Genomic DNA, 25,918 nt, shown 5'->3' with positions numbered 1-25,918 from the left:
GAGAGACTACGTAAGAATAAATGTCAGTGATTCTCTCCCAGTCTTTCAGCATCTCTTGGAAAGGCTTGCTAGGTCTATAACTCAATTACATTCACTGTGGGGCCGTGCTCTAAAAAAGGAAGATGGTAGGTTTCTGTTCTCCCTTTTAAAGGGGCGAGCATGAGAACACCCTTTTTAGCGCAAAACAGTCCAAGTCTTGTTGCCAAATAGTCTGTATGTAGGTGCCTGCTGTTTATAGTCATTAGTTACACAAGCCACAACAGTGAGTGTAAGGACAGCCCTTCTCCCTGGAAGGAGGGTGTCATCAAGCATCCCCACAACCTCCATCAGGTTCAACGATTCACTAGAAGGACTCACAGAGTTCAGAAAAACTGTTAGACCCACTGTATAGTTAACCACAGTGAAAGCATACAGATTAAAGTCAAGAGAGCCCAAGCATAAACTTCCAGTTGTCCTCTCCCCGTGGAGTTATACAGACAGCACTGAACTCTCCCAGAGCCAATATGTGACAACACATACAGAGTATAGCCAACTAGGGAAGTTCGCCAAGCTTTAGAGTTTAGGGTTTTACTAGGGTTTTACACATAGTCATGGAGTACCCTTGTGGCTGATCCTCATTACCCAGCCTCCAAGACCACCAGAGCTCAAACTGATACTACATGGTCCAAAACCCCCTCCACAAATCACACTGGTGTAGTTCAAGGCCACAGGTAAATAAAGACACTCTCGTCAAGTAGGATATTTCAAAGTCTTAGAGGTTATCTCTCAGGAGTCAGTCAAGGGCCAGACCTTTCTCTGGGAATGTGCAGGGTTTGAGCATCCCAAACTTGCTGAGTCAAACCTTTACAGCACCAGAGAGAAGCAACTCAGGATACACTTTCAAGGTCATTCACTGGAAAAATCCTGCTTGTCTTTCCATGAGGGGAAGGGAGCTCTGCTCTGGGGGTCCCCACATTCTTTATTCTTACAGTGAAGGCCAAAACTAAAGTCCAACCATACATACCTTTGAGTTCACAATTTTATGTCTTTAAAACATAGTACTCTGCAATCTCACATGTAATAGAAAAGAATAATGTATATGCCAAAAAATAGGAATGAAAATCTAAGTCTTTCAGCATTTTCTAGGCTTATTAACCTTCTGCTAAACATTTTGAAAAGTCAAGAAATAATCTTTTGTCTTGAAATAGTCTTTTCAGTATTTTGAAATAATCTTTTCAGTATTTTCTTTCCTTCTTCCATATATGTGGACATCAGATTTTTGAGAGAGAGAGAGAGAGAGACAGAGAGAGAGAGAATAGGAGGGGCAGAGGGAGAGGGAGAGAGAATCACAAACAGGGTCCGTGCTGTCAGCATGGAGCCTGATGCGAGGCTCCATCTCATGACTGTGAAATCATGACCTGAGCCGAAATCAAGAGTAAAATGCTTAACCAACCAAGCCACCCGGGCGTCCCCATCCCCAGAATGGGTCATAGAAATAGCCAGTGTTGAACTTTTGGGAGGCTTCAAATGCAAGTCAAAACATCTTAATACAATTCTTGTAAAGAGAGACTAATATACATAAGACAATACATTCCCTCAGATTATATGCTAATCTGTGAAATTTGTGAGTTTTTTAAATACAAAACTCTGCAAACCTTTATCCATTTTTTGCTGCTTACTTTAAAGTGCTTGATCTAGGTTGATTTATTTGCATTTGGATTTAGTACTTTTACCAAAGGGTGATGGTAGCTTCTAGATATGCTAAGAATCCTATCTTTTATGCACTGAGAGGAAAACAATCTACAACATTCAGAGAACCGAAAAAAGATTGGAAGTTTGCTTTGAACTGGGACTCTGCTACACCGTACCCAAGCCCATGCCAAATTTGTACAGGTGTACACCACATGAACAGATGAACAAATGTGATTATAAGAGCTCTTAGGATGCACCTGAGCCCACAATGCATTTCTCCCAAAGTGGACTTGTGCATCTGTTATAAACTTGAAGTATTTGTTTACTTGCCAACAAAAAGCTACTTAAATTGCCAAGCATGTACCCTATTAGGTCTTATGATTTTAAAAAGAAGAAAAAAAGAAAAAGGACAAGATGAGATGACATGACAGGAGTGTCACAATGTGCTCAATGTCTTTCAGGGACTACAGAGCTCAACAGAAGAGGCACAAGATTTGAGGTGTCTTAACTTTCAGAATATTATGGTGATATATCACCATCCTTTTGTTCTGAGAATGCATTGTCATGTAAGGAGAAAAATGTTGAATTATAAAGGTTATTCAATGTGGCTTTTGTAATAAGGTGTGTTGAAAGTAAAAAATATATATAATATATAAAAATATATCAAAAGTATATATATATTTGGAAAATAAATATGGGAAAGATGTTCCCTACTCCAGACCCTAGACATTATGAAAGATATTCTTTTTATATGGTCCTTCTTCTCCTTCTTAGTAATATCTATGCCCCAGATTCTTGCCTCGCCACCCACTTTGCAGTACCCTAAACCTGTTTTTCTCTACACTCCTACAATTTTTCATTTATTAAAAAAATAGCTTTTAGTGCTCAATCAGTCCCTGCCCCCATGGGGCTTAAACTCAAGTGGGCAAAATAGATCATTAACATACATATATGCAAATAAGTATGTTAGAAGGGGCTGAGTGCTATAGAGAAAAGTAAAACAAGGTAAAAGGGATGAGAAAGAGCCAGAGGACTGGCAAAAACTTTCCTGTGATGCCTGGGTGGCTCAGTCAGTTAAGCATTAGTGGGTTTGAGCCCCCCATCAGGCTCTGTGCTGACAGCTCAGAGCCTGGAGCCTGCTTTGGATTCTGTGTCTCCTTGTCTCTCTGCCCCTCTCCTGCTCTCACTCTCTCTCTCTCTCAAAAATAAACATTAAAAAATTAAAATAAAAAACTTTCTTGTGTTCCTTCTGTTTTCCTTTGTGCTTCTTAGCTGTACTGACTCAGCTTGATTTGTTGCTAGAAGAAAGTGATCCTCTTTCTTTCTCCCTTGGCTTCCCACTGGTGTGTACATTGTGCCAATAGTAATAACTGATAAATTTACTGTATTATTTCTTTTAATCCTCAAAACAACCTATTTGAAGACAATAATCCTCAGGAAAGTGAATAACTTGGTGAAGGTCAAGTAGCTACTTAGTAATAGAATAGGAATCTGGAACTCATGTTCTCTGAAACCATGTTACCTAGACTTTTGTGCCCATTGTCACTCCCATTGTTTGACTCAAGAAAGAAAAACTAAAGATATGAATATCAGGCCAGTAGATGGAGGAGAGAGAGTCCCAAGCAAAATGGCAACTGTACCATTCATGAAGTCAATCAGTGAACTGTTTTAGTGCATACCATGGCACTCAACAAATCATTCAACAAATTCAACTTATTGAGTGTCTACTGTACTATGTGCTAGGTGCTGGGAGTCACCATCTACTTTGTACACAAATAAGATATGTTAGATTCAAATCAATAGACAGTGGCAGGCTGAGAAATGCATGTTTTAAATGAGAACAGAATATCATATTAATAATTCTTGGATGTATTACTTTGATGGAGTCTAGAAAAAATTATTCCTATATGGAAAGGAAGAAGAAATAAAGGACATAGGAAGTGTAAATAAATTAAATTTGAAGCTAAAAGCAGCATTAAGTTTTAAATCAGACAGTGTTCACCATTACTTTAATAGTTCAGGAAGGTGAAGTAAGGCAATAGCATTAATCACTATAAACTTCTCCTAAAAAAACCTTAAAGAGAGACCTTGTGGAAAAGAGCTATGGTATAATGGATCAAGCACAGGACCTAAGACTTTCCTATCCTGACTCTGTCATTTAGCAGTTTTGTGACCTTTATCTATAAAATGAAGTTAATAATCCTTACCCAGCGGGGGTAGAATTGCATAAGGTCACACATGTGAATGTGGCATCAAGTGAACATTTTTGTCAGAGCTCTTGCAACTGCAGGGGACAGAAATGCAACTCCAAAGGTTACTTATTGGCTTGCATGAATTTATAAAACGCAGTGCTAGTGCTTTAGGTATGCCTAGAGGCGAGAACGCAACTGATGTCACAAAGAACCGGGCCCTCTCCATCTCTTGGCCATGCTCTCATTTGTGCTAACTTTATCCTCAGGTTGGCTCTTCCCTTGAGGGAACAAAATGGTGGCTGGCAGCTCCAGACTCATATCTTCAGTTACACAGCTTTTTTTTTTTTTACCATAATTCATCCCCAGGTTTAATAGGGTCATCCTTGGCCTAGACTGGGTCATGAAGCCACCTCTAAACCAGTCATTATGGACAAAGCAATTCTGCACTTTGATTTACCTGCAAGGATATATGCCTTGCTTGGAAGCCAGAGAAAAGTCAGCTTCAATTGATCTACAAACACTGAGAGAGGAGAGAGAATGAGAGAATGAGAGAGCGAGAGAGAGAGAGAGAGAGAGAGAGAGAAAAAGGGTCATGTCCCAGGGGAAAACCCAAAATACTGTTGAGAAAAGGAAGAACGTAAGATTACAAATGCAAACTAAACCCACCAGTATGGGAGTTTGGTTAGTATTGTTTCACCTAGATCTGCTGGATTTTTGTGTCATGTCTCTGAATACACCAGAAATAGAATATAGAACCCAGCTCCTGTGCTAATCATGTTTTCTAAATAATATTTCTTTTAGGGGGAAATGTAATAATAATACTGCTTTCTCTGAGTATAAAGAGCCCACTCAAATAGCCTTGTGCTTCAGAAAAAAAATTCATCACTAAGCAAGAAAAATGCATTTCTTGCTTGGCTCATGAGCTCAGAAGAGGATATTGAAATATTAATATTTAGTGCATGCACCTAGAAACTACCCTGTATGCATAAATATGCCTTAGCATCTCCATTTATACCTACATCAAGGGAAAAATTAAATTATGATCTACTGCTGTGAAGAAATGAAATGAAACACCAGACATATATTAAACTTAAAGAATAGAAATGAACCCACAACACAAGAAAATTTGGAATCTCACATACTCTCCTTTCCTTAATATGGGTCTCTATGCATCCCTGTCTGTTTCTATTGACTAGTTATGAACTTGGTAATATATAAAATTAATAGCTTTTTACCTTTCCCTTTGCCTAAAGAACTTGATAATGCAAGTCTCTCCAATCTTAAGCACAGCATCTTTCTCTTTCTACTACTCCATTCCTCCCTTGTTTCACAGCCAAGATTCTAGAAAAGGAAGATTACACCGGCTCTTTCTACTTTCTTGCCCTTGCCCCCATTCAAGCTCATGAAAACCTAGTTTCTGTCTTTATCAGTAGTGAGAGTTTTCCAAGCTCAACAGATCCTTTCCAATCTTTATTTAATGTGTCTGTAGCATTCTCTGCTTCTGGAAATTCTTCTTCCTTCTTGATTTCCATCTCATCAGTCTCCCCTGATTTCTCTCTACTTCTTTGAGTGACTCCATCCTTCCACCTGTCCTTTACATATGGGCTCTCTGGGCTGGTTCTTACTCTACATATTCTCCCCTGATCTCATGTCTTCCCTTGCTCTGCATATGCTGACAGCTCGAAGGACTGAAAACCATCCCTTCAAATTAACAGCTAGAAGCTCATTAGTGACCTTGACAAGAGACATTTCTGTAGTTAGGGCAGAAACTAGAGTCTGGTGGGTTAAGGAATAAATAAGAAGTAAGAAAGTAGACATAGAGAGCATAAAACCATTTTTTAGAGAACTTGAATGATGCAGCTGAAATAGCTAAATGGAGATGAGGGGTAAGGGAAAGTTTGTTTATTTGGGTGGTTGAGTGGGTGGTAGTTTCTAAGCTGGGAGAAATCTGAGACTGTTTAGTAAAGGGAGTAAAAGCAGTACGGAATTAGAATTTGGAAATCCAGGAATCAGAGAGTGGGGGTGGTGGTAATGCTGGCTAAGCTTCCCATTGCTGCCGTGTTCTATCAAGAACACAGATTTGCGTGCGTGAGCTTTGCCCCCTTCACTTCTAGCGTCTTCAGTAATTCTTTATTGTGCACGGGTTAAAATTTAATCCTCAGCTTTGCATTTAAATGATCTCCTCAAGGTCTGATTTTATCCCCCCCACATTACATCCCTCAAGTCCTACTAAAAATGATGTTAGAAGTCTTTCCTTACTTCTTTCTTTCCTTTCTTAAGACCTACCTCAGGTTCGGTACCTCTTAGTTTTCCCCAACTACCTTGGTTCTCAATAGTCACTCCTTTTATGGCATTTCTGTAGGATTGATATGGTTCTTCATTTTTCTGACTCATGTAATAATTTACCCACTTATCTAGATGTTCCTGCCCCCTAAATCAGTTAGTTGTAAGCCCATGAAGGGCTTTGCCCATCCAACATCAGCAGAATCTCTCCATAGATAGTGAGGCCCTTGTAATAGGGACAGCTATGATACAGCGGTCTTGTAAGCATTGGAAAAGGCTGAAATTGACTCTATGAAGGTCACTAGTGACCTTGTGAAAATAATTGACAGGTAGAGTAAGGAGCAGCAGGAGACAAATAAGACATATGACAGTGAAGGGGAATGCACAATCTTAGAAGGGTCCATGACTTTTGATAAACAGTTATTGAGCAACTACTGTGAACAGAGTACTGTCCTGGATATGAAGACACAGCAGTGAACAAAGAAGAACATTTCTCTGCCTTCAGGGAGCTTATGTCCAGAATAGCAGATAGACATTAAACATGTAATCTCATAGGTGACAAGTGGAAGAAAAAGGAGAGTGCCAGGAGGGAGTACTGACTGTATACTCTACATTTCTGGTGGCTTGGGCACAGCCTGATGTGTAGTGGGCACTGTTTCTCTGAAAAGAGGGAGAGAGAGAAGAGAAAGGAAGAAAGATAAGAGGACAGAAGGGAAGGAGAAAGGACATTGATTATGAATCCAAACACCTCCTATGTTATTGATGGTTAGGATAAAAACTGCAAAGTTTAAAAAAGGTTCAACCCATTCGTTCACAAGACTGATCATCATTAGATACCTACTGCATGTGTGGTACTGTGATGGCATTATTTTCTATTTATTACAGAGGATTTTAGATTGTGATGAAAACAGAAGGAAGCCTCCGAACAAAATAACTTCTAGAATCTCTCGCTTGCTTCTCTAAAATCCTGGACCTTGGTCATCAACTCTATTTAATGGGGTCCTACACACATTAGTTGTGAGCAGACATTTATTGCATTGAACTGCTTAACATTAAGGTGAGTTTTTTCAAAGAATCCTAAGTGGAGCAGATAAACAGTAGCCACTAGCTAACTTCAAATTTTCTGTTGGTGAGGCCCAGGGATATACTTCATTTCTAAAAAAAAAAAAAAAAAAAAAAAAAAAAAAAATTAAATTAAATTAAAATTAAAATAAACAAAATAAATAAGTAAATAAGACCAAATTTGGGATACTTCATGAATATCCAAATCCTGAGAAAAGAAAGGATGATAAGTAAGAGATACCTCCATTTGAGCAGCTGTTGGTAAACAGCTACCATATCAACATTTGAAACTGCATCATGTGTCACATTATTTGTCATTTTAATACAGTAATATAACCACAAGATTACAAAGTTAAATTTATGTAAATCGTGTTTTGGAAATTACTGGAGCAGACTGTGGGGGCTGTTTGTACTCAATCTGCTAATGAAAGGACCCATCTCACCAACAGAAAATCAAATGAAGGAAATATTTCTGCTGCGCTTCCTTTGGTCTGTTTTGAAGATGTAAAGGATTCTATTAGGAATGTTTCCCCCAAAGGCTTTAATTTGGAAGAGATGGGGAAGAGAGAGAAGTCTGTGTTCATCCTTTGTTAAAGAGGCCACCTTGGGAGCTGGGGAATGTTCCCTTTGGTTTATGGTCTATTCAACAAGGCTGGTGGTATTTCTGCTCCCAACTGATTAATCTAGCAAACCCCCCAATGTTTTCAAGGAACCACAGACTACTCAGACAATCGTTATGAGAATGATGTCCCTGCATTATGAATCTAACATTCATTTTCATAGATGGCAGCATGACTAATGATGATGCTTCACATTTCTATAACAATTTACAGTTTCCAGACCACTTTCTCATTGATCATTTCATTTGATTCTCATGACAATCCCGTGAAGTCTTGAGGGCAGGAATTATTGTTCTTATATTTCAAATGAAGAAGAGAACTCTAGGCTCCAAAGGGATGTAACCTCCCCAGTCAAGTAAATGGTGAAATCTTAACTGTAACGTAGACCTTCTGATATTGATTTCAGTGTTCTTTCCATAGACAATTTCCCACAATTGTTGCTCAAGAACCATGGTCTTGAGAATTATGCTGTGAAAACAAAATTATTTCTGAGCAAATATATACATATACATATATATACACAGTAATGTATATAGATATGTAGCTCATTTCAGCCAAGGTTCCGTGCAGGAGACAAAAACCACTGTGTTTCAAGCAGAAAAGGAATTAAATACAAGGAATTAGGCGATTACAAAATTTTCAGAAGGGCTGAAGGAAGAAGTCAAGGTCTCCCTAGGCTGCTCAGCTCAAAGAGCCCACACACACAATTGCCAGCATACAGACATCTGGAGGCTGCAACTGTCACATGACCAAGTCGAAACTGTCTATAAATAATCACATCCCAGTGACCTTGCTTACCAGCATCAACAGCAGGAGAATTGCCTGTATCTCACTTTCACTTTCCAAATTTCATAGGAAAGCCATGTGATTGGCAGAACTGAATTCTCATCCAGAACTTCAGTTGCAAGGGAGTCTGAAAAATGGCATTTCTCAGATGGGGTTGAAAGCACCAGTCAGAGTCTCTATCATTGCCCTTTTAAAAATGTATGGCGCTCATTAACATTTTAAGGCTATTTTAAAAATCCTGCAGTAAAGGAAACTATTAAACTTTAACCTCGCTAAACTCAGCTTTTTCCCAAATTGTTTGACCATGGAGCTCTTTATCTGGCAGCCCTTCATTAAGCAGAACACGTTCAGGGGAGATCGTGACACAGCAAGCAGGGTCACCCAGCATTCACATGTGCGCCAACATGTCAGTCAAGTAACCAATAAACATGAACTCAGCCAGCGTCTGCAGCAGCAGCTATGGTGGCCCCTGGGGGCAGCAAGCAGGCCAATTCCAGTCCGCACAATAAACCTGTAATGCAGAACCCCTTTCCTTGTAGTAATTACAATGTAGTTGAAGAAAACACCTATAGGCCTCAGCCCCAGAAATGTAAGACACCAGAATTAATACTAAGCAGGAAATGAGTTAAGACTAGACAATGCTATAGATAGAAATCATTGTCCATCACTGGGGGTCATAAACAGCCAGCAATGCAAATTTTTGGAAGCACTCATCGGTATTGTTGAGTGAGCCAAGCACTCTTTGTTGACAGTTCCCACCACTCTCTCTTATCTCCCATCTGCAAGAATCACAAAATTCTTTTTTTCTCTATGGTACCTGTGGGCACTGCAGATTGACACACCCAGGTGGACACACAAGCAGGTGACATGACTGTGGAATTGGTGGGGTCTGGACTGAACTCTGAAGGCTGAGGGGGGCAGCGTCCTCCACGGTGCTCCTCCTGGACTTCCGCGAGAGTATCTGTTACCTGTGGGAGTGGGCATGATATGGTTACAGAGTTAGCCCTGAACCAACCACCTAGACCTCGTTAAAAACTCTGAAGCAGGCCTCCTCATAGTGGAGAAATATCCAGTGAGAAAAGAGTTTTGCGGCAGGCCTCAACTGTGATTAAGGAGAGAGTGTGCATGTCCCCTAAAGCAAAGAGGGCTTAGAAGGGGAACCCCATGTTCATCTTCATCACAGAGACAGAACACATAATATATAATGGCTATTGTATCTCATTGTTCTTATGGGGTGTCCACTATGAATAAAGCAGTCTTTTCTGCATTCACATTCAATTTTTAAGCAGCTTAAGTGAAATAGTTAAAATACAATTCCTGGGGCACCTGGGTAGCTCAGTCGGTTGAATGCCTGACTTTGGCTCAGGTCATGATCTCATGGTTCATAAGTTTGAGTCCCCCATATCCAGCTCTAAACTGATAACTCAGAGCCTGGAGCCTGCTTTGGATTCTGTGTCTCCCCCTCTCTCTCCCTCCCCTACTTGCACTCTGTTTCTTTCTCTTTCAAAAATAAATAAAAACATTTTAAAAAATAAAATAATAAAATACATTAATTCCTCATGCACCCAGGTTTGGAAATCTTATCCTATAACCATTTGGACACTTTTCTCCCCTCACTCCAGCCCACACCCCACTTTCTTATATTGAAGAAATATAATACTTGCAGTCCATTTTTTTAATGCTTTCAAAAGAAATGGATTTTTAGGAAGACTTAAATGCCCTAAGGATCAGTAATTAGGGAACATAAAAATGAAGGTTTTATTTTAAAGATAGTAGCATTACTCAGGGCCATAAGAACTGTCTTTGGCAGGGGTGCCTGGGTGGCTCAGTGGCTAAGTGGCTGACTTCAACTCAGGTCATGATCTCATGGTTTGTGGGTTCAAGTCCCACATCGGGTTCTGTGCCGACAGCTCAGAGCATGGAACCTGCTTCGGATTCTGTGTCTCCCCCTCTCTTTGACCCTCCCCCACTCATGCTCTGTGTGTGTCTCTCTCTGAAATAAATAAACATTAAAAAAAAAAAAAAGAATTGTCTTTGGCAAACTGAAGAGATATTGTGAATGAAAACCCTTCAGTTACAATCTCTTTTTACCCTATTGTTAACATTGTTTTCAAGAAGATCACTGTGGAATAAGAAACTGCTCACTGTAAATGTTGTAATCTAGATGGCTTTTACCATAATCACTAGTGAAGTGACAACTAGTTGAAAACCAAGCATGCCATTCATTGTCTTTGAAATGGAGAGTTAGTCTGTATTCAGAAAACAAACAAATGAAAAACCCACATATTTCATTCATCACCAACTTCCTGGAAGTTAATTAATATTGCTTTCCCTCTAATAGCAAACCCACATACATATCAATAGTAAAGAATACCCCAAGGCACTCCGAAAGTGAAAGGAAAACCTGGGCCCAGGATTGGAGCTCTGGCTTCCAGAGTGTACCTGGAACACATTAAAACCAATACTCCTCAGACACCGGCTCTTTGTTCACTCAGTACATATGTACTGAGTACCTACTATGCACCAGGCACTGAGAAAGGCACTGCTATACAACAGTGTATTAAAGAGATGTGTCCCACCATCTTGGAGTTTACAATCTAGAGGGCAAGTCAGACAATCAAATGAAGTGAACAATCAAATGAGAACAATGGGAGAAAGCAGAAATTTACCAAGAAAGGGTTGTAAGGATAATGTCTTTCAGGAACTAACATTTGCACTAAGATGTAAAGGACTGAACTTCCTTAAGAGAAGACACAGTGAAGAACAAGCCATTGCAGTAGGAAAGAGTGGCATGTTTTAAATCCTAAAATGAAGCCATTGTGAGCAAAGCAGATAAGAAAAGGGAGATGATGAGGTCGGAGAGAGGCTTCATGATAAAAAGCCCTGATTCCATTTTAGGATGAATGGGAAGCCATGTTGCCTTAGTCAGCTCAGGCTGCCTTAATAAAATACCATACACTGGGTAGCTTAAGCAACCAAAATTTCTCATAGTTCTGAGACTGGAGAAAGTCCAAGATCAAGGTGCAAGCCAGTTTAATTTCTGGTGAGAGCCTTCCGAGCTTGTAGATGGCTACCTTCTCACTGGGTGCTCACGTGGCCTTTCCTCAGTGGTCTTGCTTGAAGAGAAAGCAAACTTTCTTATAAGAACACTAATCCTGTCAGATCAGAAACCCACCCTTCTGATTCCATTTAATCTTAATTATTTCCATAAAGATCCTATCTCCAAATACAGTCACACTTAGGGGTAGGGCTTCAAACTATGAATTTGGAGGAGATACATTCAGTCCATAAAAGTTTAAAGCAGGGAAATAATATCATCTGATCATTTAATTTCACTTTTTAAAGGTCACTTTGATGACTATGTAGAGTGTGACTCATTAGGAAAAGGAGAAGAAACAGGGATCAGGAATCCTGAACAGGAAGAAAAATGACTGAGGCGCAGTGGTGCTGGCGGCGTGTAAGAACAAAAAGGGGAAAGAACTGATTAACCAGATTTTTTTTTAATCTTGCTTAATATTTTTTTAAAAAGAAGATCTGGTGTATTAAGAGGGAAAAATCTGGGGCACCTGGGTGACTCAGTCAGTTAAACGTTCGGCTTCAGCTCAGGTCCTGATCTCATGGTTTGTGGGCTCGAGCCCCATGTCAGGCTCTGTGCTGACAGCTTAGAGCCTGGAGCCTGCTTCGTATTCTGCATCTCCCTCTCTCCTTCTCTGACCCTCCCCTGCTCACACAGTCTCTTTCTGTCTCTCAAAAATAAATAAAAGATACTTAAAAAAAAAAGAAGGAAAATTGGGGCAGAAGACAACAGATTATTCACTTTTCAGTGATGTTTTACAATAATACCAGTAAGTGATTTCAGGAGAGAAACAACCTGTGTAGGTCCCCATATGGTAATGCTGCAGGGCTGTTTTGATCATTAGCCTGCTTTTTGTATTATCATTATGATACATAGTCATGGGGAAATCTAGGAGGGCTGCAAGGTTCACTTAAGATTGGCAATTAAACATACAAATGTTTACTGAAACGTGTATTAGGTTCCTATTGCTGTGTAACAAATTTCCACAAAATTAGCAGCTTAAAACAACACATCTTTATTTTCTCACCATTTCTGTGCATCAGCAGCCCAGGAGTAGCTCAGCTGGGCCCTTTCCTTAGAATCTCATAAGGCTGAAACCACAGTGTTAGTAGGACTGGCTTCCTTTCTAGAGTTCAGGATTCTCATTTAAACTCACGTAGCCTTTGGAAGAATTCAGTTCTGTGGTCCTATGAAGGAAGCCCCTGTTCTGCTAGTTGCCAAGTAGGGGCCACTTGCATCTCCTAGGAGCCACCTGCAGCCCTCCTTTTAAGGGCTCGCCAAATTAGGTCAGGTACACCTGATAATCTCCCTTTGCTTGACTCAACTAATTAGTGACCTTGATTGCATCTGCAAAAGGCTTTTTGCCATATAACATGATGCAATCCCAGAAATGATATCTCCTCATAATCACAGGTAACTATGGAACAGACATCCTTTCTACCTCATAGGTATGACTTCATCCCAGTGCACAGTCTTTGATGGCAGCATTCCATGTATCTCTAGGTATCCTGGCAACATTGACTCTGCAGGCCCTGGGCATCCTGGCTATCACACTGTCCTACCTCCCTTGTCAGAAAGAGCAGATGTCCTCCACTCTCTACCCCCAGTCATGCAGCAAGTCCTACATCTCTGACATGACTTCCAAACTCACACATCCACGTGTCACTCCTATGAGCAAACCCTGAAATTTCTACAGTCCGCTGTACATTTCCATATTCTACAGATATATTCTGAGCACCTACTATTTACCAGATGTATTGTTCACAAAAGTGAACAATATATAAAAGATCCTGCTCTGATGGAACTTACAAGAGGACAGGAGAGGCAGAAAATAAACAGATAAATAAATAACAACCAAAAGGCACAATTTAGATAATAGTAAGTGCTAGAAACAAGGTGAAATGGTTGATGGTAACAAAGGAGAGAAGGTCTCTTGGAGGAAATGACATTTGGATTAAAATCTTAATGCTGGGAGGTAGCAACTTGGGGACAGCTGGTGGAGAGGAGAAGGACAGGGCACATGAAAGCGTTCCTGGCAGAGGTAAGAGAGGCTTCAGTGAAGTTGGCACTGGAGTAAAGGAAAAGAACTGCAGCACAGTGAATGAGATAAGAGAGTGGAATGAGGAAGTCACAGAGGTGGGCAGAGGCCAGATCAAGACAGATCTCCAGGCACAGGAAGATTATGAATTTTAGTTTCTAAATCATATCAAAATTATTTCAAGCATCATCTGCCCTCAAACTATTCTTGTTAAATTTCCCATCTCTGCCAAAATCTAGAGTGGAGATTTTTACCTCCATTCTACCTATCACTTGGCTCAAAATTTAGTTTTTAATTTGACTTCTTATACCCTCTCACCCTATATAATCAATTACCTCAATTCTCTTGTCATCCTTTCATCTCCTCATCCTTTTACATTCCTAACGTGATGACTCTACCATAGACTTTTGCCACCTCATGCCTGGACTATTTATTGTAGTAGCACATAATTTTTATTTCTCCTTGTACCAATCCATCAAACACAGTTACCATTATCATTGCCTTCAGTCATCATATTCACAGGGTTACTCCTCTGTTGACAAGCTTCCAGTGGATGCCTATGACATAAAGCATCAAGACCATAGTCCTTGATAGGAGAGAAATTCAAGGCCTTCAGCCCCTTGATAATTGAACTTAATGTGAATTCAAACCGTCTCCCTCCATACTCCCTTTCCATCTCTTTCCCAAACACAGCTTGCTCACTTTCTCCTTCTTGCCTTTTTTCACACTGTCCTCTTTGTCCCATCTTTACAAATCCAAAGTCGATTCTGTGGAATCCAGTTCAACATTTAGCTATTTCTTCCTTCTCAAACTCTAGAAGAGCAGTTTTCAAAGTGTGCCCCCCGGGGTCCTGACACCATGTCAAGAGGGGTCTGTGAGGCCTTCCTTTCCAACTACAGAGCTGGTGAGTCCAGATTTCCTCCGCATCTTTCAACCAAGGCAGCATATCACAGCGGATAGACTGCAGAAGTGGATAGTATACCAGACACTATGGAGGTTTGCAAAAATGTAAAACAATGTCACTCTTCCCATTAAAGATTTCGTTTTGAAAATCCCAAATAAAAACAAAACTGTACTTAGATAAGGACAGACTTTATTCAAAACGACTTGTAATGAGGGGAGTGATTTCACCTCAGGACCTGCACATGTCTCAGTATTATACTGAAAGAAGCTTCTCTTATATAGGGCAGGGTAAGCAGGGACTTGATGCGGGGAGGAGGGCAGGCTGATGTGGTGAGAAGGTGGTAAAATCAAGATACCTCATTAAGAAATGTTTCTTCTTGGAGTTAGCCAGTCTCAGAATGAGCTATTAAGGGTGAGTGACACTCACCTCAGTGCATTAGTGCATGCTCAAATGGGGGGCAAGAAAAAACCTAGAGGCCTGTGGGGAAAAAAGAAATCTTATTAAAATTTGATTAAGCCAAAGTTCAATAGATAAATACTAGGTGATTGTGAGTATTTGGTCAAAAAATATTTTATTTCTTAGGGCACCCGGGTGGCTCTGTCGGTTAAGGGTCCAACTTCAGCTCAGGTCAGGATCATGAGTTTAACCCTCGCATCAGGCTCTGTGCTGACACCTCAGAGCCTGGAGCTTGCTTTAGATTCTGTGTCTCCCTCTCTCTCTGCCCTTCCCCCACTCATGTTCTGTTCCTCTCTTTCTCTCTCTCTCAAAAATAAACATTAAAAAATTTGTAATATTTTACTCCTCATGAAAATTATTTTATGTTTACCTGTAATGGGTTTGTTTTTAATCAATTAATACATATTTTTGAAGTCTCATTTTTGTATTAAATGTCAAATTTGTATGGCAAATATCAATAGATAAAACTCACAACAACAAAAGCTTTTTGGAATCCTCAGTAATTGTTAACAGTATAAAGGGAACCTGCAACCATAATGTCCAAGGACCTCTGCTCTAGATCATTCATAAATTCCCCATTCATCATAGAACAATGATATGATTTAAAAATCTTTTAGTTCAACCTTTTCAATATGGATTGACTTATGGAGGTTATGTGACTTGCCCAAGACCATAGTTAATCAAAAGCACCAATAAGATTAAATACTGACCTCCTTACTTCTAACCCTATGTTGACCCTATACTGCTATTTAGTAATAGCAAATTTGTTTTTCAGATGTGTGTCTATGTCTTGCCCAACCGCTGAGAGCCTGTCTCTGCCTTATGATTCCTTCATATACTTCAGAGCACCTAGCACACAGCCCTAATAAACACGTGATAGGTGTTCAAAATTCTTGTTGGATGAATAGATACAGGAAGGGAGAGAGGAATGGATGAAGGAGGGGAGCTTTTCATTGATCCAAAGCCCTTGAAACCACTGAAGTCTTCCAATACCCACACCTATATCATTCCATGCACATTAATCTCCTAGTAGTTACTCCAGACTCTTGGGGCCACAGAAATATGTTCTTTGAAAACTCCCCAAATCTTCTTGAATAGTCTACAGCCTGAGGTATTGAAAGGGAGACCCACAGAAGCACCTGGCTTCTCACCATCTTAATGTGCACAGCTCACCACAGATCATGGCAAGGATGTCGCTTTTGCTTTCCTCTGTCCCACATTGTTGCCCACACACCCTGCGACTCCACAGTGTCCTAAGTCTTGCAGAGGGTCAACTGGACAAGAGGGAAAGAGACAGGAGTGTGTCAACACAGATAAGAGCTCCTTCAGTCAGGGGGTGCTGGAGCAGAGCTATTGGGGGAGCCAGGGTGAGGAGAAGCTGCTAGAACAGCTTGCTTTGAAAAAGCAAAAGAAACAAGAAAGGCTATCAATCTTCTAAGAAAAAGGAAATAAAAACTAAAAAATAATTGGGGGAAAATCATTTCTTAACAAAAGAAAACTATCCCTTCTTTATTTTGAGGAACATAATCTTGCATAGACTATAGCTGGACGTTGTTCTGTGATCCTAGGAAAGTTATCCAGACCTCAGCTCTAGAAATTAGAACGTGAAGGTGGGAGTCTGTAGGTGGAGTGATATTAGCTTGGATCCAATTGCTGACCACTTCATGACCACTAATGAGGGCTTCAGGGCATATCCATAATGTGTAGGAGGTGATCCATTGGTCATTTGTTTTCCTCAGTCAGGTCTACGCCAGCTAAATTTAGCAAAAGATTAATTAATCCTGCTCAGGGTGCTGGGAAACTCTACCTAAAGCTTGCAGTTCTATCTCATTCCTCCACTGTCTTCACTCAGTTCACACAGGATTCCAAAAGCTATCTCAAATCCATATAAGTAACTCATCCTCCAACTGCTATGACCCAGGGTCCAAGCTACCATTGTTGCTCATTGCATCAGTTAGGACCAGTCAGGAAAACAAAGTCCAAGCTCTGATTCGAGGATTTTAATGTAGAGGGATAGTCATAAAGGTGCTGGAAAAGCCAAAGAGAGAATGATGATACAACCCAGAAATTAGCAGTAGCAAGGAGCCACTATTAATTCCACGACTGAAGGACCTGAGGAAGAGATGGTACTGGTGAAGTGTAAGAACTTGGAAAGCCAGGTAGAAAGAGGAGCCATGGAGAAGAGTACCCTGAAGGATCCAGACCCAGAGACAAAGGGACTATCCAGTGGGTTTGTCCAAGGGGGCTGTCCAGGAGCAGTAGATACCAAAAACAACCAGCTAGGGATGCCCGACAAAGCAGGGAGAGACAAGAGAAAATATCCTGGCTTCTCCTCTCATCATGCTCTGCAGTCTCCCTCCACTGCCTCATGTTGGTTCAGCCCACTCAAAAGCAAATTGGCCAGAGAATTTGGGAAATATACTTTGTTTTTCACGGGAAAGATAAAGAACAGATTTCAGAACAAATAGGCAAATGAGCAACGCATTCACCATCCCCATGGAAATTCCCTCCCAACTGGTCTCCTGGCATTTATCCTTGCCTTTCTCCCAGCCTTTCTCTACATGGAGATCTCTATAAATTGACTTCCATCACTTCTACCCTTCAGCAGCTTTCTGTTGCTTGCAGAAACTCCCTACCATGGTCTACAGGGCCCTGTGTGGTTCTGCCTCTGCCAATCTTCCCAGCCGCATTTCAAGCCACTCTCCCCCTCAGTCACCAAGCTCCAACACGAAATGCTGTCTTTTAGTCCCTGCAGGGCCTTCACACCTGTCCTTCCATCTGTCTGGAAATATCTATTCCCCCTGCTTTGGCTAAATCCTCCTCATCCTATATAGGTCTCAGCTTAAATGTCATTTCTTCAGAGAGTCTTTGTCAAGCTTTCCCCATTTCAATGAGATGCAAAGTTTGTGGTCTTAATCAATCCTTGAGCTTTTCCTTCATGGCACTTTAACATAACTTACAAGTATATATTTACTTGTGTCTCTGATTTTTTACTATTTGACCTCCACCTGTCTAGAAAGACAGACAGCAACAGTAGGTATCTTACTGAGAATTGTCTCTGGGGCAGATGCTGCATTGAGCACTGTGTCTGGCACAGATGGGAACCCACTAAAGAATGGCAGATGAGAAATGCAGGGGGATGCTATGATGGGAACACATTATTTAATTCATATGTTTTTCCAAGGTCCATCCAATCCACCTTCTGACCCTTCATTTACAAACTCAGAACTACCCACCTCTGAATAAATACTCCCGGATGGTTAGTAGATTCACAAACCCGCTGTTGCTAAATTGAGCTTCAAGGATACATTTTTTGACTTCTGTGTTTAGAAGGACAAAAAGTTCATTGTGTCCTTTGGAGAATAACTCTTGCTGAGAAAACAGGAGAATTCTGAGGCCTCCAGTTACCTTTTCATGACAACATGTGAAAAAGCCTCTCCCTTTTTATTTCCAGTCAACACTAGCTTGTCCTTATGTTTTTGTGTGGCTGTGATTCTGTCATGCTTTGTAATGTTCATTTAATAATGTAAGGATATCACAGTATGTTTATATTACTCACAAAATACCATACCATTCTTTCTGGATGTGTATCATATATTTTTTAAAAAGCTCTTTTAAGTAGGTTTTGTTTTTCATGCAGGAAAGGCTACTGGTATAATACAAGTCAAGGACACTTCCATGGTTGTAACCATGGCCCCTCCTTGTGGCAAAACACATGCAATGACTACAAATGCCATCTCTATTTTTGCTTCTCCATCTAACTTTTGCTCACAAGCCAACAGGGGAGTATAATACCCAGGTAGTCTTTGTCTGGAATTTTAGCCATGACTTGGCCTCAATGTTTCCTTACCACCCTACCCAAAGCATTTCCTTAATGGGCCAGCCCTCAAGCCTTTTCAGTACTGTTTCATTATTTTTCATCCTACCAAGCTAAATGTGTTATTAATAACAACAACAACAAAAATTAAGTATGGTGTGCACACTAATGTAAAATTTTGAGTTGGCAATTAGTTAGAATGAAATGCAATTAGATGTTTTCCTTCAAGTCCTAATTTACATGCTGGAAAACATGGGCAAGCTTCACAAGTAATTGCAAAAATAAGCCCTGCTTTCTCTGTTTGTGTGTAAATATAAAGCTTCCCAGCACACCTGCCTTTGCCTAAATAGAATAGAGTCCCAGGGGTCTTCTTGCTTTATGATCACTGAGATACACCGCAGAACAGAAACTGATCAGCATTTTGGTGGAAATGTGTTTTCTCTCCAATGCAGAAGCTCGTTAATTGGCATTGACTTTACCCATGGAAAGCTGGGGTGTATAAACTAAGTGTGACAGAGCTTGATGTAACCCCATGAGGTGAATTAAGACTCTTCAGAGCTCTAGTACCCTTTTTTGTGCACTTAGACTAATAGCTAATGTAGTTCAATCTAGTAAATGTTTCATGGGCATCTACCCTATGCAAGACTGTTAGGAACCCTGGAGGGTACAAATTGAATGAGATAGTGTTGACATCTTCAAGAGGTCACTGTCTAGTAGAGGAGATAAGGCACAGACACAAATACCGTCATGAGAAGGGCTCCACAGGAGGTTGAGTGTGGCGAACCCAAGCAGCAATGCCCCTGGAAGCTGCGTAGCTCCTTGAGGAATGATGAGAAAAGGTAGGAGTGTCTCAGATACCATCTCAATGCCCCAAGAGAGAATCTAATTTCAGCTTAGGTCCCAGTCCAGAAGCTAGTCTAACAGTACAAGGGTATGGGGTGGGGGCTTCCCATTTCTGCAGAAAAGCAAAGGACAGGAAAGGAGAAGGAGGGTAATTTTGCAGAATATAAGAGCAAATGAGAAATCAAGACTTACAAATTTTCTGCCAATAGCATTAAGGGCTCTAATAGAAGAAAAGAACATTTTAGTGCAGATGAGGGATCAAAACAAGAGACACACAGAAAGAATCCAAGAGCGTATAGAACTTGGATGATACAAAAAGAGAAAAAAAAATATCCAGCATGGAGCAAAAACCTTTCTGTTGGCCACACTACTGAGCAGTTTATCAATCCCTTAGTGAGGAGAAAATTGGCCAACATCAGAATCCCCCTATATATAATGTATAATTCCTTATTTATAAATAATTTTGCCTGTTAACTCTACATAGCTCTCATTGCATAGCATGGGTTCAGTTACTGTTTACTTATTTATACCCCCATATTGTTTCAAAAATAACTTGACACGCATTTTTATTACCTTCATAAAGTCCTAAGATAAAGGGCCGCTTTTAGATATTTTCATCTATACAGAAATTTTAACTGGGTGGACCCCACCCAACAGCAGTGATCAAGATTTGAATACTCAGAGCTTGTAAAAACAAATAAATAAGCCCACTACACTGAATTTTGCAGTGTCAAGACTTTGTTGTACCTCAGTGTGCTATAGACTACAAAAGTACAAAGCATTGCTAAGTGTTTTTGCTCAAGATATAAACAAAGAAAAGAAGTTATTCCAGCTGGAGGAACCAGGGAGAGCCTCATTGGGGGAGTACACTTGAAAGATTAGTAGGAAGGTAAGAAGAGAGGAATTCCTGACATGGGAAATGGCATGTACAAAGGACGGAGGTAGGAAGTTACTTGGTGGTATGCATGGTAGAAAAGAAGAAAACAGAGAAATCGTTTATGTCCTCTCTATTTTTTAAAAGTCTTTATTCTTTTTACATATGGGGACTATTCAGGAGATGAAAGCTAGCACAGTACCTACTTCTCTATGGCTGATAATGGGATGCTAACAGAGCCAGCAACACACTAGATAGAGAAGATCCACCCACATAGAGGTGTGGCTTATGAAAGGATTTCTGGTGCAATATTATTCTTAAAAATATCCTCCATCCCTCTACATTCATTTCACCTTAAATTTCTCTAATGGGAGTACAATCTTTCATTTTACAATTGGTAACAGTGCTTTAAAGGTAAATACTCTTGGAAGAGGCTACAGAATGGCCATCATCCCCATGGAAGCATAGATGATGTCATTGTTGCGTGTGGCCAGTTTAGCTAGAGAGGGAAGAAGAAGACAACATAATGGAACAGCAGGCCTGAAACAGGGACAGGATAAGGTCTAGGTTCAAGTTAGGAAACAAGCAGGGAGGAAAGGGTCTAGAAAAAGGTCAGTAGTAAGAATGACTAGTGTGGCCAACACTGTACTTACTTATATGATAATCAGTTCTATGTGCAGAGATGTCCCCCATACACTTGAATGAGGAGGACAGGGAAAATTTAGTTACTGCATTTTGGCATAAGCCTCTAATAATCAGAAGCTTTCCTATAAAACTCAGCATAAAGATGTCCATCCACAGACCTCAAAATCACTTCTTTGTTCCTTGAAGCCATTTCAAGCTTCAATAGGGTCTTTTTATTCTACATGAAAAAAACAAAACAATGGACTGCTGAAAAATTACTTAACGGCAAGCCCCATTTCTTTAAACACGGGCTTATTTTAATTTTCTTTTTTAAATATACAATGGGAAAGTGTGCTGAGGTTTGGGGGAGGGAGCGCTGCCGTACAAAAGAAGAAAATCAAGGACCATAGTGCAAGAGGGGCTTCTAAGCAAGAGAAGTGTGATCAAAGTGGGGCTTCCTTTTCGTGGTAGAGGAAATGTAGGTTGATAAAACCAAGAGCTGCTTTTATAAAGGGAGCATCACTAAATGGACAGGGGAGCGTGGGAGCTGTCAACTACAGTCCCACACTCTGCAGGAGACGTAAGGAGGGATCACAGGTGATTAGAAGTGTTTTGAGCTAACTGACTCTCCCAGGTAAGGTTAAACTTAGCAAGAAGACCCCTGCCAGACTATCGCTCCAGCTTTGATCTGCGCTCAGTAAGCAGCTGGCATTGTGACCCTTTATCAAAAGCATGTGTGAGTGGATGAAAAGATAAAGTGGAAGATGGTAGGTAGGAAGTATCCAGGTGTCCATGGTTAATTGCATTAAGCCTCACTTGTCCGTCTGTGCATTGCATGGGGTCCTTCTTTTAATTTTGTATTCGGACATCATCAGCACCGAGCAAAGGCCAGGGAGGTCCCCACTTCCTTCATCAGTGATCTGGAGATTTACTTATTTCCAGACATCAACTGTATCATTACATTGTCACCACATTCTCTTATGTTCCTGCTGGGAATGCCTTTTAATAATGACTGACTATTCTAATAGGATACCTCCTGGTTTGTTTTAACTTCATTCAAATCAACAAGCAGGTAAGAAATACTAAGAGCCTCGATCAGAGTAATGGTTTTAAGAAAAAAGATAATTCCAAGAAACAAAATAAGGGTGTTAAAATCCACAGGAGTTGGTTATTAATTGGATTTGGCTGACTAAAAAGAGGATGGTACCACCAACTGAGGTGGAAAGTAGACGACCTGTAGAGCTCATGGTGCCTAGAGGACAGAGTATTAATAAAGAAAGGTCAAGCTCTACTATGGCAACAAATAACCCCCAAAATTTCAGTGGCTTAACAAACTCTTTTTTCTGACTCATATTACAGCTCAAGGCAGTTTGGACAGCTCCCTTGGGAAGCTCTCTTTCAAGGAGTGACTCAGGAATACAAGCTTCTCCCATATTATAATACTGCCATCTTGGAGAACTTTGCTTCCAGCCATGAAGTCAGAAGATAGAGATTCATGGAATTGCTGCATATCATTTTCATGCATATCAGTCCATGGGCTAATCCACATTCATTTAATCTCAAACTAAATGCAGAAGAATATAGCAACTATAGTCTGTGTGTCCAGGAAGAGGAACCTGGTTGGATAAGCAACTAGCCTGTCCCTGCCATAGACATCTAAGTGATAATAGAGTAGGGACCTGAATATATCAGTGTAGGATTCAGGGTAAGAGGCATGAGACTGAACTGTAAATATAGATTTGGACATGGTCAAGAACTTAAACCTAGAAAATCTATGAGATCAACCAAGAAGAGCATAGAGCATAAGAAAAGAAGGAAAATCTGAAGAACACTAAGTTTCAAAAAAAATTTTTGAGAGACAGAGACAGAGTGAACAGGGGAGGGTCAGAGAGAGAGGGAGATACAGAATCTGAAGACAGACTCCAGGTTCTGAGGTAGACGTCAGCACAGAGCCGGATACAACCACAAACCTTGAGATCATGATCTGAGCCGAAGTTGGCCACTTAACTGACTGAGCCACCCAGGTGCCCCAGAACACTAAGTTTTAAAGAGCCAGGGAAGGAAGAGCCCCTGAGAAAGTTAGCCAGTATGGCAAGTCACCAGGGACAAGGTGAGGAACACAGAAAATAAAATACATAATTTTCTTCTAGTAATTAAGAGTTCAGCATTTATTTATTAAGAGAAGCTGAATAATAGTGAAGTAACCATATTTATAGAGGCGGAAATGTTAGGTCATTCTCATTAGGAATTTTTATTTCTTCTTGATAATAGAGGAATGCTAGAATCTTCAATTTACAGATGGGGAAATTGAGGCTGACAGGAGTTGACCCTGTTATACAACTAGATCACACACAAAATCCAGGTAGAGGCAGATAAAATAATAGGTTCAGAACAATCAAGATCCATACTCTAATTGCTGTTCCCAAGCTTCCTTCATCTATTCAGTAAATATATAATTAATGCTTCAGAGACATTATTCCTGCTTTCACTGAGCATTTTTCCAAGAAATGGGAAGCCAAGTGCAGAGGTCTTCACCCTCCACCACCCAGGCTGGGGAGCTAATTAGGAGCTATGCTCCCCTCAACACATATTTCCTCAGCCAGGCTGTAAGTGGGATAAATTTCAAGTCTGAAATTAATGGGCCCTTAATATACTTGAAAAGGTGCTTTTCCATTTTTGAGAAGGTGATTCCCCCATCTTTGTTAGATGAGTAGTTTAGTAATTAGGTTCTTTATCACTTTGTCAAAATGGAGCAAGATGAGCTAAACAAAGCTAGACTTTAGTGACCTGTATTCCATCAATATGAAGAAAATGGATAAGGTGACCCAATTTTCAAATCCCTTCCAAGGTAAAGAGCTCAATCTTTTCACACACACACAAAAAGTGTTCTTTTACATCTATCTATTTATCAATGTACACAGTATAATATTCTTATTATAATAAACCATAGAATTTAATGTATTCTATGAGATCATGAACATGATCGTGCAATGCAAATTATCAGGGGAAAACAACAATATTACAATAAACTTAACTAGTTTACTATTTTACTTTTTAATTTCAACTTAAGTGCACTCTTTATTCCCCTGTAATTGTCAGTAAAATTAAATTCTCTTTTCCAATTAGACTAAAATCAAAATGTTTAGCTGTTCAGCCTCGCTGAGCTCTCTATAAATCTCCTTTAACAGGTAAAATAAAAGCCATATCCGGCACCCTATCAGTCTCCAACAGTGTTATTACACATTGTACACAATAAAAAGATGGTGACTGTTTTTTTAATTTTCAAAGCCCAACTATAGAAAAGATGTCTTGCTAATGATATTTTTCTCCCTATTACTATCAATGAACCTCCAAAGTCAAGTTTTTCTGCTGCTAAAATCCTAGGGCCTAGTATAGGGTCTTGGTCATAGTACCTATTCAATATTTAGTTATTGAATAATTTGAATAGATAAAAGCATATTATTTACTAGAGATAAAGTAAGATATTTAAGAACTCTGCTATCAAGAAGCTTACATTTGTGTGGTGAGGGATGGGAAATGTAAACATATAAATAATTTATTTTGCCATCGCTACAGTATACTCTTGATTTAAAAAAAAAATTTCTGGGGCGCCTGGGTGGCTAAACCAGCTAAGCATCCGACTTTAGCTCAGGTCATGATCTCACAGTTCATGGGTTAGAGCCCCCCATCAGGCTCTGTGCTGACAGCTCAGAGCCTGGAGCCTGCTTCGGATTCTGTTTCCTTCTCTCTCTGCTCCTCCCCTGCTTGCACACTATCTATCTCATTCTCTCTCTCTCTCTCTCTCTCTCTCTCTCTCTCTCTCGCTCAAAACTAAATAAACATTTTAAAAATGTCCTGTGGTGCCTGGGGTGCCTGACTTAGTTAAGTGTCTGACTCTTGATTTCAGCTCAGACTCTTGATCTCACAGTACATGAGTTTGAGTCCTATATCAGGCTCTGTGCTGACAGCAGGGAGCCTGCTTCAGATTCTCTCTTTCCCTCTCTCTCTCTGCTCCTCCCCTGCTCATGCTCTCTCTTCTCAAAATAAATAAGTAAACTTTAAAAAACATGCTATATTATGCTCACATGCTCACTGTATCAGTTGGGATCTATGCAAAAAATGGAAACTACTCTATGCATTTTAAGTAGACCTGTATTTAAATTCAGAGAACTAAGTGTTTTTAAAATCACTGGAAGGGCTTAAGAAATCATAAACAATGATAGCAACATGCAGAAGAATGAAACTAGACCACTTTCTTACACCATACACAAAAATAAACTCAAAATGGCTGAAGGACCTGAATGTGAGACAGGAAACCATCAAAACCCTCGAGGAGAAAGTAGGAAACAACCTCCTTGACCTCAATCACAGCAATTTCCCCATCAACACATCCCCAAAGGCAAGGGAAATGAAAGCAAAAATGAACTATTGGGACCTCATCAAGATAAAAAGCTTCTGCACGGCAAAGGAAACAATCAAGAAAACTAATAGGCAACCAACAAAATGGGAACAGACAGTTGCAAATGACATATCAGATAAAGGGCTAGGATCCAAAATCTACAAGGAACTCACCAAACTCCACACCCAAAAAACCAATAACCCAGTGAAGAAATGGGCAGAAAACATAAACAGACACTTCTCCAAAGAGGACATCCAGATGGCCTACAGGCAC

The 25,918-nt window shown here is 40.2% G+C and overlaps 1 protein-coding gene across 1 annotated transcript in view; it reads right to left on the bottom strand.

Moving 5' to 3' along the window:
• Positions 1-25,918, bottom strand: part of LOC115305095 — a 126,618-nt gene that overhangs the window by 11,910 nt on the left and 88,790 nt on the right. Inside the window, exon 5 of the mRNA XM_029955438.1 lies at positions 9,432-9,582. Coding sequence (XP_029811298.1) covers positions 9,432-9,582 — 151 coding nt within the window. The remainder of the gene's footprint in view (positions 1-9,431; positions 9,583-25,918) is intronic.

This window comes from Suricata suricatta, chromosome 10 (assembly GCF_006229205.1).
Source record: "Suricata suricatta isolate VVHF042 chromosome 10, meerkat_22Aug2017_6uvM2_HiC, whole genome shotgun sequence".
NCBI lineage: Eukaryota > Metazoa > Chordata > Mammalia > Carnivora > Herpestidae > Suricata > Suricata suricatta.
This window is presented reverse-complemented; position numbering and strand designations above follow the sequence as displayed.